Source organism: Caloenas nicobarica, chromosome 2 (genome assembly GCF_036013445.1).
Source record: "Caloenas nicobarica isolate bCalNic1 chromosome 2, bCalNic1.hap1, whole genome shotgun sequence".
Classification (NCBI taxonomy): Eukaryota; Metazoa; Chordata; class Aves; order Columbiformes; family Columbidae; genus Caloenas; species Caloenas nicobarica.
Window position 1 is genome coordinate 53,329,336 of NC_088246.1, and position 17,245 is coordinate 53,346,580.

The 17,245-nt window shown below is 40.0% G+C and overlaps 1 protein-coding gene across 1 annotated transcript in view; it reads right to left on the bottom strand.

Annotated features, from left to right (window-relative positions):
• Nucleotides 1-17,245, bottom strand: part of FBXL2 (F-box and leucine rich repeat protein 2) — a 51,845-nt gene continuing 34,600 nt past the window's right edge. Inside the window, exons 6-15 of the mRNA XM_065627735.1 lie at nt 16,714-16,782; nt 16,532-16,627; nt 16,105-16,231; nt 15,835-15,909; nt 12,419-12,549; nt 8,334-8,394; nt 6,862-6,906; nt 6,508-6,564; nt 1,165-1,377; nt 1-202 (exon numbers count right to left, since the gene is read on the bottom strand). Of these exons, the coding sequence (XP_065483807.1) occupies nt 95-202; nt 1,165-1,377; nt 6,508-6,564; nt 6,862-6,906; nt 8,334-8,394; nt 12,419-12,549; nt 15,835-15,909; nt 16,105-16,231; nt 16,532-16,627; nt 16,714-16,782 (982 nt within the window). The 3' untranslated portion in view covers nt 1-94. The remainder of the gene's footprint in view (nt 203-1,164; nt 1,378-6,507; nt 6,565-6,861; nt 6,907-8,333; nt 8,395-12,418; nt 12,550-15,834; nt 15,910-16,104; nt 16,232-16,531; nt 16,628-16,713; nt 16,783-17,245) is intronic.

A 17,245-nucleotide genomic window follows, 5' to 3' on the forward strand; every position in this document is an offset into this window, starting at 1 on the left:
TTAGGACTGTCAGGAAACCGACTCCTTCCACTGACTTGCAGTCCCACGGTTTTCTTCAGCAACAACAACATTTTCTGTGTGGTTGCACTTACTGTCAAAGAATAATACAGCATCTGCAGAGGCGCTGCCCGCTCCCTCCCACTGAGGGAGGGGGTGTGACTGGAGCAAAGTAAGCATGGACTTTCACATGAGGTAGATGAGCCTGCAGATGAAAAGCATGCGTTATAATGGGAGAGAAATAAACAGAACTAGTAAAAAGAAGCAGAACACCTCAATTACTGCCAATAAGTCTGCGCTCATTAAGGCTGGGCAGCTAAAAAGAAGGCATCTGTACGTAACGTGGTACTATCCAGGGTGTTTCTCCTGACACGTAGTTCCCGTGTTGCAACCCGCTAAGGCACAGTGATGCCTGGGCACACTCACCTGCTCAGGGTTCCCACTTATTTCCCAATAAAGCAGCGATCAGCCCAGAGAGCTCCCTGTCACAAGGGGCACTTGTTCTGCTGCAGGAGAGAGATGGACCCCTGGCTCCCAAAAAAAGACTTGCCTGTATTTTATCTCCTATATTCCCTGCTTCTCTCATCCTAGCAAGCAGCATGGAATAGAACAGGGCATCTGCACTCAGGATGAGCGTTCCAATTCCAGAAGTGTTTGGATGCAGATCTGGGACACGAAGCTGCAGACAAGTTTAACAGTAAGGCTGAAACACTGCTGCCTGCCCTGGCAGGCGGTCCCTGACCTAATGGAGGACATACACAGAGGGAAAGAGCTCATGGCTGGATTCCAGGGGCTAACCATTAACTGAAATCTCTATGCAGGTGTTTTGATATTGGCTCTGTACGTTAATGTATGTTTTCAGAGAGATTAAGAATGCCACCACACAATCCTAAAAACATAGAAGCCTCTCTTTGAAAAAAATACAGTAAGCAGAAGATCATCATTCCAACAACAAAAGTGTCATGAGTTATAAACTGAATTAGATGATTATTACTGCCCATATAAAAAAAAAAAAGCTATGTTTTGTCCCTAGAGATGGGACCCTAACACAATGATATTCAGACTCTTTCTGTCCTCCCTTGCCTGGGACATCTGCAGGACTCATACAATCTCAACCAGCATCACCAGCTTGGGCATTCCCACCCAAACAAGTCAGCCAACACGTACTCTGATGCGCTTGATTCCAGCACGCGTGACTTGCTGACAGTCATACAGCTCAATTCTCTCCAGGTTGTGGCAGTTCTCCAGGTGTTCCAGGGTCACATCAGTGATGAGAAGACAGTTATCAAGCTCCAGTACCTGCAGCCTCTCGTGACCACACGTGCTGTTGCTCAGATGAAGAATCCCATCATCGGTGATCAATTCACAGTGAGATAAGCTCTAAAATGGAGAGGCAAACAGTTAATGACATCGCTCAGTCCTAAGTTACTCTATCCTCTAAAAATCAGAAATCCTCCTCAACCTCCTCCGTTCTCATGGTTAAACAGTTATAAAGAATATACAGCTGAAATCCAGAAGAGGAACAAAAGAAACAGGTCTACCTAACAAAACAAGAGCTGTGTATTTTTTCAAACTGGACTTCAAAACAAGTAGAATCCCACGCCACCACCAAACTCCACGGGCACCTTTGCTCTCTATAAATGTGGAAATTCTGCCCAATTGTCACACCCTCCATTACCGGTGGGTGCGCACAGCGCATGTGCTGTGCCGGAAACAGGAGACAACCATAAAGGTTGATCCAGAACGCACAGGAATAGATGAAGATCTACTGACAGGACTTCCTGTTCCGCAGCTACCGTGTTTCACACACACCACAAGACCATGCCTGTGTAAGTCCACATAAACAGAACAATCAGACCAGACTGATTTGCCAAATACTGATTTCAGGAAAACTGTGAGTGCTTAGCACCTTGGCCTGTACATAAAAGGAGTAATAAACATCTTGTGCAACTGCAGGAGCAGGTCTTTACTGCAACAGTCAGCATAATAAACCAAAAAATTCTGCTCCTTTTCAGCATATTTTTTCACTTCCTTGAATTTCAAAAGCATGGAAAAAGTTGCAGCATCTCAGGCAGTAGCACCACATAAAGCAGTTTCCTGGTTCCTTTAGGGAATTCATGACTTTTGGAGAAGTGTGCTGGTTTTGGCTGGGATAGATTTAATTTTCTTCCTAATAGCTGGCATAGCGCTGTGGTTCAGATTTAGTATGTTGTTAATACGCCGGTGTTTCAGTTGTTACTAAGCAATGTTTATACCAAGTTAAAGTCTTTTCTGCTCCTCACACCGCCCCACCAGCGAGTGGGCTGGGGGTGCACAAAAAGTGGGGAGAAGACACAGCTGGACAGCTGACCCCCCAACTGACCAAAGGGACATTCCATACCAGATGTCATGCTCAGTATATAAGTTGGGGGAAGAGGCAAGAAGGGGGGGACATTTGGAGTGACAGTGTTTGTCTTCCCAAGTAACAGTTAGATGTGATGGAGTACTGATTTCCTGGGGATGGCTGAACATCTGCCTGCCCGTGGGAAGTTGTGAATAAATCCCTTGTTTTGCTGTCCTGGTTTTGTTAAAAACAAGACCAGTTCTCTTTTAGTGAATTTTCCTTTCAGCTAAGTTTTTCTAAGTACCTTCTAAGTAACTGCATTTTTCTGAATTTAGCTACAAGGTTTTTGAGACACTGTTCGCTCTGGACTGATAAGATGACCAATGGAATGCAGAAGAAGCTCATGTTTAGATTTATTGCTATAACAAGCAAGGACTGATAAGATTTCACGCGTTCCACAAGTGAGAGGGGTGTATTTGCAAGAAGAGGCGGACAGGACAGGTGACCAAAACTGACCAACTGAGTATTCCAACCCATCCACTTCATACACCCTATAAAACAGGGAGATCACGAGGCTCTCGCTCTCTTCGACCGTGGCCAGCATCTGAAGAGGACCCTGCCTGTCATCCCTGCGAATCCCAGGCCTGGTTCCAGACCCTGCATCCCTGAATCCAGGCCCGGTTTGCTGTGAAGTCCCACTCAGGACTTCCGGGTGCCTGCCCTGCAGCTGCTGGAGTGACGCCAACTCCATATGGGGCAAAGCTGCTACCCCAAGATATTCAAGATTGGTTTTGTATATTTTGTATATTTTCTCTATTTATTAGTAGCATTAGTAAAGCCTTTAAAACTTTTACAACTTGCAAACTCTTTCTAACTTGAAGACTCTCTTCCTTTTCTTTCTATCACCTTTTATGGTGGGGGATTAACGGAGAACGTCTGCCACGGTTTATTGTTGCCTTGCAATTAAACCTTGACATTTGCTTTGCCTGTGCGTGTGGCATTTGCTTTACTTATTAAATGACTTCTCTCACTTTAACTTTTCCGATTCTCCCCCCCATCCCACTGGGGAGAGTGAGCGAGTGGCTGCGTGGTGCTGAGTGGCTGGCTGGGGTTAAACCACGACAGTCCTTTCACTCTCCACCCCTTATTCTATACCATTTACGTCATGCTCAGGTCTCACACTATCCAATACACTTTCACTATCCACCACTACCCTTCCCATCCTTAGATATAATACACAGATATCATTCCCTTGGTCTCTGGATCACCCCTGTGCAATGTCTGCAAACGTCCATAAATGTCCACAAAATGTCCATCGAGTTCATTTAGTCCATGACTTTGGGCTCCATCTGTTGTGGTGGTCACTCAGGACAGGAGAGATGGTGTATTGCGTGGAGTTAGTGGGCACCAAAGTCATAGCACCACACCAGCTACTAGGAAGAAAATTAACTCTATCCCATGCAAAACTAGGGCAGGAAGCAATGATGATGACAACAACAGGAAACAGACCTTCCTTGGAAGAGGCTTAAAAACCACCCCTCGTCACCAGTGAAATAAATTCTCCCAAGTCTTATGCCCTAGAAATGAGCAGGATGTATGAATTCTACTCATCTCACCCTGGGCTCTGAGGTAGCTCTTGGCTTTCTGCTCAACACTGTGTCTTGACTGTACTTGTACCCAAGTCTAATGGTGACTGGTTTTAAGTAGCATTTCCTTGCCACAAGATTTTTTCAAACAGCAACTGCTGAAGAAACACTTGCAGCCATCTAAAAATGCTTTTTAACTTGGCACAAGCTAACTAGCACTCGATATCTCCTGCCAGTCATCTGAATCAAACATGTACTGAGTGAAGGGAGGGGTTACATCACATCTACTTCTATTTCTATCAACTCTTCAAATCCTTAAGTTCTCTCCTAGAGGCACTTTATGTTCGTGTTCTGAGCATTCGATTTGGCTCACAGCCTAGAAACAATTGGCAGCTGCAGGGTTAAAGACCATTTAGAATAGACCTGCTGTTTCAAGGAAGGACAGGAGGTTATGGGAAGCAGTCTGCTCGCTAATTAAGAGTTTTCCATCCCAGGAAGTAAGCAGCTTATAAAATTCAGCTTTCCTGAGACACTGTATTTGGTACTGAAAGGACAATACAGGATGTACAGCTGAGTTCGCAGAACTTTGTAAAACAAATATGCTAAATGAGATGTACTTTGTATTATTTTTCTGACTTCATAAGTCTGTTCAAAAGTGTTAATAACAACAAATTGATTAAGATAATGACTTGAAATCTTCAGAGCAAAAAGATATGTTAACATAATTTTTTTTGTTAGCACACATTATCAAATGCTGTATATAAATCAAATACGGCATGATATACAGTGACAGGAAGAAACAGTACGATCAACATAACTGAAGAATTCAACTGTCTTCTCAACTACAGGAATATGAGTATTTCACAGTTTCTGTAATAATCTGAATGCACAAATGTTAAACACTTTCCCCAGAAATTACTTCTCAAGTCCAGTAACAAAGCACTTTTGTACTCTGATACTGATGAAGATAGAACAGCTGGTTATATTGGTCTAACAGCACTTTTGCTTATTTCCACTGTCCACTGAGTCTCCAAACACCAAGAAACAAATTCAAAGTTGATTTCTGCAACTTCAGAATATTTGTTTGAACTGCAAATATACCTAAACGGACGTCAAAGCACAGCCACACAAGACTTCACAGAATCATTAGCAGTACTTGATTTCACATTTGAAGTACCAAGATGAAGACCAAAGCTATCACACAGGGTATTTGGCACCTGCTCGTCTGTTCTTCCTTTCCCTGTTGTTCTCAGCCATCACTGTTCACTCACAATTTTTGAGTATATGTCCTTCCTACCCACAGGATATACACATCCGGAAAAAAAAAAAAAAAATCAATATTTCTGGTTCACTTAGAAAAGCGACATTATTTTAGCAATGCCACGCTTCCCTGTCTGTGAGGGTAACATACAAAGGCAAGCAATTTGGAGCACATTCTGAAAAATACTTGGAAATTATGAGGTTTTATGGTATGTCTGGTGAAGCACTGGCAGAACTGGTACAAAAGCTCTCTCGTGAGTCCTGGTTACAATTGGGATTACAAGACAAAAACGTATCTGTTGCAGAAGAACAGAAAGTGTCCCATGTAAATGTCTCCACATCTCCTGACAACTCTTGTTTGGCTTAACATAAAGAATTATGGTACAGAAACGAGGTCGGACAATTAATAAGCAAAAAATAAAAACCAACAACAATAAAAAAATAGTGAACAAGCTCCTTCTTAAAAGCCATCTCTCCTCATGGCACTACCTTAGTAACACTGGGTAACACTAATCATAACACAATTTAATTAATGAAGCCACAAACCTTCCTTTAATCCCATCTAAGAACAGATTATAAAGATCCATGTTCTCTCAGGTACATCTGAAGTAGTACACAACAAACCTACACTTATGGGACAACTGGCCCTAAATACATAAGCTCCTACCCTAAGGACAGTCTAGTAATTTTGGAGTACCTTGACCAAAGAACAGCCAAATTTATGTCACCTGAAATTGCTTCTGATGTTCTAAAAGATCTAAGCAACCACTCCCTCGAAAACAGCTCTTTGAAACACGGTAAGCAGCGTATCCCCCACTGAAGGCATCTCGATCCTCTCCAATTACGTTCGAAAGTCCGGGTCAAAAAACCCTTCCAGAATATACTATGTAAATGTCCTTGGGAAAAACTGTTTGCATGCAAAACTGATCAGAGTGATCACATTCATCTTCACTGGGTGGTTTTGTTTATTCAATATGTGACATAAAGTGTCATACTCCCTATGAAAAAAACATTAATGAACATTTATGAGTAAAAGGATCTGAGTACTGTACATTGAACCAAGTAATCAAATACGAAGGATGTTAACCATACAATATAGGCTTTCTGGTTATTACTCACTGATTTGGCAATATTTTTTATCACACAATGCATGTAAATATTTTAGGAGTAATCTCCTTCTTTTAGAATACTTCTGAAACTCGCATATAAGTTGCAAAGTATCATCATACATTCAGGAATTTTTTCTAGATCCAGTGTAAACAGCCTGGTTTCATATTGAAGGAGCTGTGTGTGTGTGTTTGGAAGTATGTATTAAAAGTTCACAAAAACAGTTAAACTTACCAATGCTTGTAGCTTAGGACAGTGTATAGAAAGTTGTATCAACGTGCTGTCAGTTATCTAGAAATAAAAGAAACCAAAGAACCCTAAGCAACAGACAGTAGGAGGGCCAACCCTCAAATAGGATGTATCTTTCTCTACCAGATGAAGGTTCTGTTATTCTGGAAAACACCCAGTCACCTGTTACTCTTCAAGTATTTCCCTGTATGGAATTTTCCAATAATTATTTTAATTACTATCATAAACACAGCACTGAATAAAAACCCAAAGCACATTTAACTGAAAGTGCTGATGTTCTTATTGGCACTGCATTATTACACTGGATGTTCAAATATTCTTTTCCATACTAAATCTCACCAAAACACATTCTTCCAAGTCCATCTTCTCCAGCTCGTGGCAATTCTAAAATAAATACCAGATAAATAAAAGATGAAATAGAACAACATACAGACAAAAAATCGTGCACAGGACTAGCAATACGGGAAAGCTCAGCTTCCAAGAGGATATTGTGAGCTAAATCCCTTCAAGTATTTGATCACCAGTAAAGGACAAAAAATGGTAAAAAAAAAAAAAATCCACAAGCAAAGCACCATTCCCCACTCAAACATGTACATTTTCAGCCTTTTCTCTTACTAAATGAAGTTTCTCCTTCTTGCCCTGTAAGGGTTGAACAGTATGTGATCAGTACTCACTCCCTCTTGGGGTCAACTTCAATTCAAACCCCTGGTATTTATAGCCTGGGCACTAAAGTTAACTGGTCTGCATACAGATAAATCCAACTTCTGCACTGAACTAATCCGAAACACACTTAAGCCTGTGAAACATCTCTCTTCACCATCATACTTTAGAAAGAAGCCTTAAAAGCAATTCGAATTGCTAATGAATGCTGAAAATATTAAAATCGGGTCCACTTTAAGGCTGGGAGAAAGCTGTGCTTCACATTTACACAAGCGATTTTCCCAATATTCTGAGAGATCCTCAGCAAGTTTTCAGAAGTGCTTTCAATATCTGATCATGACTAATTTCAAGAAAATGATGTAACCCTGTGACCTCACAACAGACCACATGGTGCCACAGCTCAGCTCAAACTCAAACCCTTAGTTTTTACAGGCATAGGAAGAAATGATGTAACTTGCAGCTCCCAGAAGCAGCCTTGAGGTGACCACCAAAAGCCCAAGGCTGCAGGGTCGAATCATTAGAAAACCACTCTGTTTAACCACTGCGGTTAGAAAAAAAACCCCCATCATTCACACTAAATACCAGCAGTGTAAATGAATTCCATCTACAGAGTATTATTTTAAGTGTTCACATTTCCAAAACCAGCAAGCATACAAGTCTATCTTGAAGCATTTGATACCATCAATATGCTTACTTTACGTATTTACAGCAGGAATCAGGGCACAAGCGCGTATAGTTTATCATGTATAATGTAAGTATTTTTGTAACTTAGAGGTATGCTCAGAATAATCTATCATATGGTGAATTGGGGAGGGGGTGTAAATATCACAAGGGCATGTGTCATCTTTATGGGGAAATTTGGCTAGAATACATAACACAAGTTTAGAACTATGTTAAACATAATAAATCCAACTGAAACATACTAAAAAAGAGGGGGAAACATGAAAAATGCAATGGTAGATGGCAAAATAGACCAAGTTGCAACTCTAAATATAATCCAGAAATCAAATCACTTTTTAGTCCCCCCCTCCACTGGGTTCTTCCTACTTTCTTTTTCTCCTCATATTCCTTCCCATCAGGACTATGTTGATTCAAAGCTGATTAGCAGCAATGAAAACAAGGCGAACTCTGCCTCCAGAAATGACCCTTACCCGTGCTAACAGGGTAAAACCCGCATCTGTAAGATGTGAACATCTTGCAGCTTCCAAAATCCTGGAAAAGTTTTAAACGTTAAAGAAAACATTAACAAAGAGAAAAGCAAATGCATTTAAGATACAAATCTGTTTTCTACAACTTAAAGCTCCCAGTAGCAAATTTATACATGTCTAGTTTTCACAGTAATTTGCAATTAAAAAGCACTAGGCAGACTTTTGATCCATCTTACCAGAAGCTTCTAATAGTCACAGAACAGATTAAGTTAAATCCTCAAATCTTCTCAACTTTTAGTGGAAAAAAATTATACATAATTACAGACATTTTGACCTCTTGTTTCAGTAAGACAGCATAATGCTCATGTTTTCTCATGTGTTATCTGAGGAAAGATATGGGAGAATAGGCCCCGAGTTCAGGAAAATGCAGATGAAGATGCATCTAAACCCTGTAATCTAAACACAGGATGTTGAGAAGCCACAAAACTGAGAAAGTGCTTACTAGAAATTTGCTCAAAGCCTCTGCGTGAAGCACAGTGAAGCAAGTTACCAGAAAGCGAGGAGCTTAAATTCTCCAAGCCCGCAGTAAAAACAATAAACTATACCAATACAACCCTAAAGAAACTAGCAGTGTTTTGGAAAGATAAATCTAACACTGTTTTGAGAGGTACCGGGAAGCAGCACTGACAAAAAAAGGTCAGGTGCCCCAAAGAGCACCACGAGTACACAGAACAGGCCTCCAACCCGTAACTGGCTTTTTTTTGTAATTGTTTTCTTTTTCTTCTTTTTTTAGAATGAACACTTCTTACTTCGCAGGTGGAGCGAGTATCAAAACGACTAAGGGGAAACCACAGAACTGTGCAAAGAGAAGCACGAACCCAGTGTGACTTACCACAGCAAACAGGACTTCTGTACTGAGGTCAGTGGGGGAGAAGGCAGGGCAAGATGGACAAAAGAACCTCTTGCTGCAGTAACACCGAAGAGGCATCTAGATCCTTCCACTGGTTTAGGAGGTCATTAGAAAGCACTCACTCCATGGATAAAGTGCAAAGTCATGCTTTGCGCAGGAGAAAAACGCAGCCCCACCGGAGTACGGGATGTGGGGCTCTGACTATGACTTTGCTCAATCACTCATTTCCAAGCCACGAGCAAGAGCGCGGCTGAGGTCAGAGGGAAGCAGCCCCCCCAGGGTCCATCCTTGATAACAACTTCCAGAGTGTTAGTCTTCAATGAGGCTCACGAGTGTGATGGAAACTGAAGAACAGCCAACAGACAGGTACAAGACACTTACTGCTTTCCACATGGATGGTTGTAACGCTCCTGGGATTTTCTTTCCAGACACACATTTGGGAATTTTGTGCCTTATGTGCCTTTCCATCAAGGTCAGTTAGCAGCCTATCATAAAACACTCTCGGCTACTCTGACAATTGCCTAGGATGCCAGATAGGAAGAGAAAAAAACCCCACCACTACCACCACAAAAACGTGATTCAGGTCACATTACCCTTTACCTCATTTACGTGCTCTCAACTCCATCTACACTTAAAGCCATTGGCTTTCCAACCCCATTGCATTTCTGGCTTTAAAAGGGGTGAGGGGAAACGACATCCACAGTGTGCAAAGCAGTAGGGATGCCACTTATTGCCCGCCTGGTTGAAAAGCTCTGAAGAATATGGGTACAGGGGAGTAAGAAACCAGAACACCAGAAGCTCCAGCCTTCCTGAAATCAGGTGTGTGGTCAGAATGGGGAGTGAGCTACATATACACGTGCTGCATCCATGATAGCCCAGTATGAAAAACAGGTGGGAAGGCACTGGGTCAATATGAAAATGAGCAAAGTTCTAATTTTTGCTTTGTTTTAGTGATTGTACTTCATGACAGAAGGCTCTTCTTTTTCCAGATACAGCTGACATTTATTTTCCATGCCGTGATTCACGACAAAGTACCTAGCATAGGAGCTGATGAGGCAAAATGATATCTGAGAGCAGATTCCCCACTCTTGTAAAGCAAGGTTCTCCGAGGCAGATCTCACAGCTGCACTCATCGTCTACAGGTTCCTTTTGGGGACACCTGGAGTGTCCCTGCACACAGCACCTCCCTGCTCCTGGTGAATGAGCAGTGGGTTGGAGAGAACACTGGTAGGGTCCAAGGCAACCTGATCCTAATTTTCACAGCCTCACTTAGACAAAGACATTCCTGATTCGTGGGTGCTTTTCTTGAGAAGCCTCATCAAAACACCTACTTGTATTTTAGCACTAAAAAGTGCTAAAACAGAGAAGGTATCAAGCACTTGAGCGAGCAAATATAAAAAGGGATGAGGTGACAGCTATGTCTTGACGTAGGGGAAAAAACACGGCTGAAGGGAGTTGGTCAAGCTTATTTTTTTTTCCAAAGAGGTGTCATTTGGGAGTGGTAACAGAACACAGCGGTACTCTGGAAAGCAGCACGAGGGGGCATCCAAGACCCTGGAGTGAAGCGAGAATAGCACAGCACAGAAAATACTCAAAAGATTCCTAACAGTGCCAGCATGTCCAACAGAGGCAGGAGAGGTTTTTTTCTTACTCAACACCATAATACTCAGACGGTATGAACAAGTGTGGAATTACGTTTCCCTTTGATTTCCAACATAAGTTTTATCAAATACTTTCCACATATTATCCCAAAAATCTAGATGTAACCAGCTGTGTCATCTGTCCTTCCATCACGCACTCCTCGGCAGTAATCACTGTAAAGGGTCATTTTGTTCCTTATACTGTTCATCATTAAAGGAGAAGAACGGCAGACGCCTTCCCCCTTGTGGCACAGACAGGGGCGAACGCTTTACCTACCAAAGTCAGAATAATTCCTGCTACAGTTGTACTGCTCTTGGAAAGAATTGCACAACTAATAGACCTCCCTTTACTTCCAATCTGAGACGTGAAGTGAGAGAAGGTGAGAAGTCATGGAAAAAGACCAGTAGTAACAGCACAAATTTCTAAGGAACACAATTAAGTGTGCCAGAAGACTCTTAAGCCCCAAGCAAAGGCACACGTAAGCTCTTGTAAACATGAACAGTTGCATGAAGGGGACTGTCACTCTGGAATTGTCTTAAGGATGGGTTTTCTACAGTAACAAAAGCTCTTTTTCACTCAGTCAGCTAAAGGAACACTGCATGACAGCATATTGAACACTGGCACTTAAATGTACCTTTCCCTAATTTTTGCTATCTACACCTCCCTCCATTTATCTGTGATTGAAGTGTGAGAAGTTGCATCTCCTGCACATTCCTGTCACAAATAGCAACTCAGTGTAATCCAAAAATCTTTTGTTGTGATTTAATTTACATTAAAACGAGACCTTACAAAAAGTATTGTATGTCTCTACAACCAGAGAGCTGCTGCATGACTGAGCTTCATTATTAAAGCTGAAGCTGTCCCCACTTCTGAGAATATCACCATCACATGTACATTAGCACAAATTACACCAATGTATAAGTTTATATATTTTTTTAACTGATGAGCCCCCTTATTACTCAAAATATATCCTCAGTGCTTACAGGGACATTAGCACACTCCACATCAGAGTTGAGGAATGTCAGGATATACTGCAGAGCATATTAAAACCACATTTATAATCAAATCTGTAAATATAATACTCAGGTATGACTTAGCTATTTTTTTATAAGACAACTGCACAAAATCACATCAGAGCATAAACATCACAAGACAACACAACTACAGATATTTTCACCTTTTTTTTAAAAAAACCCCAACAAACAAAGGGCTTTGTATCTTCTGGTTTTTAATTAGTACCTAAAATATTTAGCTAGAAGCACAGAATTGAACTGCTAGGCTCAAGATGTTTTATTTGTCATATATTAATTCTTGTTTTTCCAATATACAGTGAACTACATTCATATCACAGCTACAGAGCCCTCAAGTTTATATTGAACTGGTACTCCTAACTTAATGTTTTGATTGCAGAAGTGACACAAACAACACAAAGCTAAATCAAACCTGTGGATATCGGCTGATTATCTTCAGAAGTGAATTTCTTAGATCAGGCCAGTAACAAGGTGACATACTCACGACATGCTCATGACATACTCACTTCAGCCTTGGACAGTTTAGACCAAGTGCTGTGAGAGAAGCATCTGTCAGGTTGCTACAGCCTGAAACGCAGAGCGACTGCAGTCTGTGACATCCTCTACAGATTTTTACAATGCCTTCGTCTGAGATTTGCTGCAACACAGAAGAAGGTTTTGAAGTTACTTCACTGTCAAGTAATCAGCTAAGAACAAAAATAAAGTCATATTACTGAACTGTTAGTGTGATACTGTATATAACTATGGCAACCTGTGGATTTTCAACCAAAAAATACCACTGCAAAACCACACTCATTGATGACATTGAAGATAATCACCACACACATTTCCTGCTTATCTGTGTATTTTTCCACAGATTTTGAGTACTGCTCAAAGGCAGTAGAAGTACAAATGGAGAGTTGTTTGTTGTCATCTCCCTCTTTCACTTTGCCTTTTTAAAAATCATTTTCACATCATTTTTTTATTTGTAGTTGTCATTGTATGAAATAGCTTGCTGCTTACATGTTCATAGAGTTCAGGTCTTTTGTTCCAGTGACTGTAAGTTCAGGAACAGCACAACAGAGAGTTTAAAGCTCAACAGCAGGAGAGCTGACTACCTATTTTGCACTGGAACACTAGAACCCAAGGGTAAAAATCCTTCACCTCCAGATAATTTTCAAAGCAAGAGTTACAGGTAAGCAATTATATATAATCCGTTCTTTACAGAAGATAAATGTAAAAGCCAGGTTTGCCCTACCCTATGCAGTTGTCTTTAGCTGAAAGATCTAACTCAAAAGAGGGTTTTTCATTTCTCAATTATTTTTTTTTACTAGATATTCTGAAAGAAAGTAACTCTAAATTTGGAATATGAATAAAAAAAGTTCTGTCTCTGAAACAGGAACTCTAAGAAATAGCCCCAATGCAGCTGCACACAAAATAGCAACAGGAACTAGGTTACTGGGTGTGTGTGCAAATATTATTTTGTTTACAGGTCTTCTATTCTGGAAATAATATTCTCTCCTCCTACCACTCCTAACTCCAGGAATTTAATTTTTCTGCTGAATGACTAATCACTCGTGGCAAAATAGGTTATTTTATTTTCTGGACTAACGTTACTCTTCCAATTATAACAAAGACCTCTACTGTATTTTGAATGGAAAATACACATTCCTTTTATAAGCCATTCATCCAGGTACACTGATAACACTATAGCATATTTCTGAGGCTATTAGCACAAACATTACCTTTCACAGATGAAAACAGGATGAAAAACAGCAGTAGCTCAGCACAAAGGGAGACCACCTTATGCCTTCTCCCCCAACCCATCACTTTATAATATCAGTAGCTTAAATTTGCTAATCATTCTGTCAAATTAAAATTATTGCAGACAGAAAACTCGAAATCCTGACTTCTTTTTGTGGATCCAGAAGGATTTGCACCATCTACAGATAAGAAGATATTTTCTGGAACTGTTTTGTTGCTTTTAAGAGATACTTATGACACTATTATTGAGCAAAGAAACTATTTTAGAGGTAAGGACTACGTAAATTTTATGAGATGGATAAACCCTTCGAGTTATATATGAAAATTTTCCATTCTGAAATCTCTTGTGGTTTCAATGCCTCTATCCCTTTCAAGAAAGAAAAGTGCTCAACAAATGCCTGCAAGTTCCCAGTTCCTACACTCTGAAAGTGGTACCTTTCAGATGTGCAGTTTCCAGAGTTAAAATCAGTTCACTCCATAGCTACTGCAGCTGGCCTGGCGTTTTACAAGCTCCACAAAACAGAGCCGCAAGAATTAAAGTGTGGATCATACAAAGCACAAGGAGACCTGCTGTGTAAAAATCGGTGCTAGCTCTTTGATCATCAAGAGCCTGGCTGCTCCTGGAAGCTCGCTTCTAAGCCCTAGCAAGCAGGACACATCTCCAGTGAAATAAAGCTTTAAAGCACATGTAATTAGGTAGGACACATAGACTGTCAACTCAAAAAATTCAAAAGCAAAATTACTTTTACTCAATAAAGGTTTTTTTGTTTGTACTTAATGTGTACGTACAACAAATATACCAGGCAAGGGAAAACTCCGGCACGCTTCTGTGCCAATGGCCCGTGTAAGCAGGAGAGATCATAACTCACTATCATCAGAGCACTTGAGAACCTTTCACAAAAATAACCAGAAAAGGCTGGCCTTGGTGCACCTCATTAGTCTCAGGTAAAACACAACAGAAAAAGAACTTTGGAAGAGGAGCACAGCAAAAGGGAGAGGACAAGCAGAGGAAATTACTTACTGTGTTGATTTATTTAAGTGTGGTTCTGACCAAAAGAAGGAATTTCCTTTCATATCTGTTACCTTTAAGTGCCCAACTTTAGTGGGCACCTAAATTCGGATGGAAAAATCTCAAAATTCTCTTTCACTAAACATCTGGCTCATGGAAGCTCAAGCTTTGTATTTATGTTGTTCATAATTTCTGCAATTTTTTAATGTAACTTTTCATAATCCCTAACACTCCAAAATGTTCAACACTTTAAAGAAATCTATTAGGTCCAAAAATCTTCATCCGGTCTTAATAAAAAATGGTCCCATGACACATTCATTTGGGAATAATGTGTAAAACAGATCTGAAAGTTTTAGCCCAAGCAGATTTTATGATATGTTCTAGCAATAAAACTGTAGACAACTTAAAAAAAAAATTCATTATTCAAATTTGCATGACAGAAACCATGACATTCTAATTTATTTCAATATTTTCTAAGTCTTATTTACAGACAAAGAGTGACTTAAATACATTTAAAATCTAAAAGGAGATCTTTCCCATTCATAAAAAGTCACATCAGAAACAACAGAAAAGTGAATACAAAATCGAGCAAATCTAATTTTTGTGTACTAAGTAGAATTAAAAGTACCTGAAAGATTCCCAGGCATTTATTTACAAATGAGTGTGTGCTTCCATTACTCTTGAAAAAGCATGCACTTCTGCTACCTAGGGGGTTCTGAGTCATCTTCAGTTATGAAGCCATAACATTTTACTCTCAATTATGTAGCCCAGAACATGGCTTCTACTCAATTAGAAACCCTAAAATTATGAATAAATGGAAATATTTGACCTTAATGGATGGGAGAACAAGAACTACATCTGTAAAACTGCATGATTTAGCGCATACACAGTTTGTGATATTTGAATCAATGCAGTTCAGTCTTACTCTAGAGCTCGCTACAGTTAAAAGATGTAATGAGGAGAAAAAACCCCACCATAACCCAACACTCCAATCCACATTCAGCTGTAAAAACAGCCAGCTCATTTAAGAGCTCTCTTCCACACGAAATTCTGTAAACTGCATAGATGTATTATTTGAATTATTTAAGTGTGCCGCAGATCAATTCATTAGCATTCAAAAATGATTTATGATTTTTAGAGCATGTATCTTTCGAAGCTTCAAATACTTACTGTACAGGATTGCAAATTCAGGATTACAAGTTCATGACAATGATTTTGGATGTGTTTCAATGCTTCATCTTCTAACTGTATTTAGCAATTAAATCAGACATAGGAAAAGAAACAAGAAATTAAAAGCGCACCAAGGCAGCCCAAAGAATGTACACATCTTGTAATATTGAACAAAAGACTATAATAAAACCAGTATTTTTTAATTCATGGAGATTTCAAAAACTCAAAATAAAATTTTATTCCTAAAGGATCACCCAAGCAGTTATGTACCTGTGTGCAACCTCTAAGAAATAGAGCTTTTAGTCCACTACACCCTTTCACCAGTGCTTCAATACCATCCTTCGTAATCTGATCACACCAGGAAAGATTCAAATGTTCCAGATTTCTGCAACCCTCACTGGGAGAATTAAAAAAATACATAAAGTTAAATCCAGCCTTCAAATAATCATAACAGTGGGAAACCCAAATTAAACACACTGTAGGAAATTAATGATAGCCCGTGGACTGTGCCAGGCCTCCACAGAAAAGTCATGAGAAAAGACCACACACAAACATCGTAGTCTACACCCAAGATGTGCAGGATATAGGACATAGTCAGTGCTGATACACAGTATTAAGGTTCTGCACTGATTTTTTAACTTTATTAAATGCTGAACAGTTCTTTAAACACTTAACACAAAACACTGAATCTTCTTACCTTAAGCCTTTCAAAGAGCTGTTTGTGATGGCTACGCAAGATGTCAGATCCAGATGTTTCAGCTTGGAACAGAATCTGCTAAGACTGTAACACGTGCTGCAAAACAGCAGACACACTAAAAATACCTTCAGTTACTTCTTTTTCCAAATTTCCCCATCAAACGAAAAACCCCTTTGACTTACCTGTCAGTGATTTTTGTGCACCCGTTTAGATTTAAGTGTTCGATGTTTCTACAGTTCTGTGCAAAGGTCCTGAAACAGTAATAAAAAGCCGGAGAATTAAGACAATGTCGCAAGTTGTAACACAGTCACTAGAGTGTGCTCTGCTCTCTACCTCCTTGCATTTCAGTCAAAAAGCTTCATCTTCAAGCCTCAGAGTAATTACAAAGTGCATGTCAAATACATGTGTCTCAGTGGTTGCTTTTTCCTTCAGCTATTGCAAGTTTCTGTCTTAGGTCACTCCTGAAACCAAGTGTTACTCCTCTCTCAGATACCATTTGAGTAAGGTATTTATATCTGTCATAAATAAGCCAGAACTGACTGACTTCATATGTCTTAACTAAAAACATTAAGGGTATAAATCAGAAAGGTTTAAATATCACATTAGTTAAATACTAAGCTGCTGGGGAGAGTTTTCACACATCTCATCACTGAAGCCTTTGAAGGTCTTTTTAAGGAGCTCACGCCCACATCAAATGAAAAGGAACGTACCCTG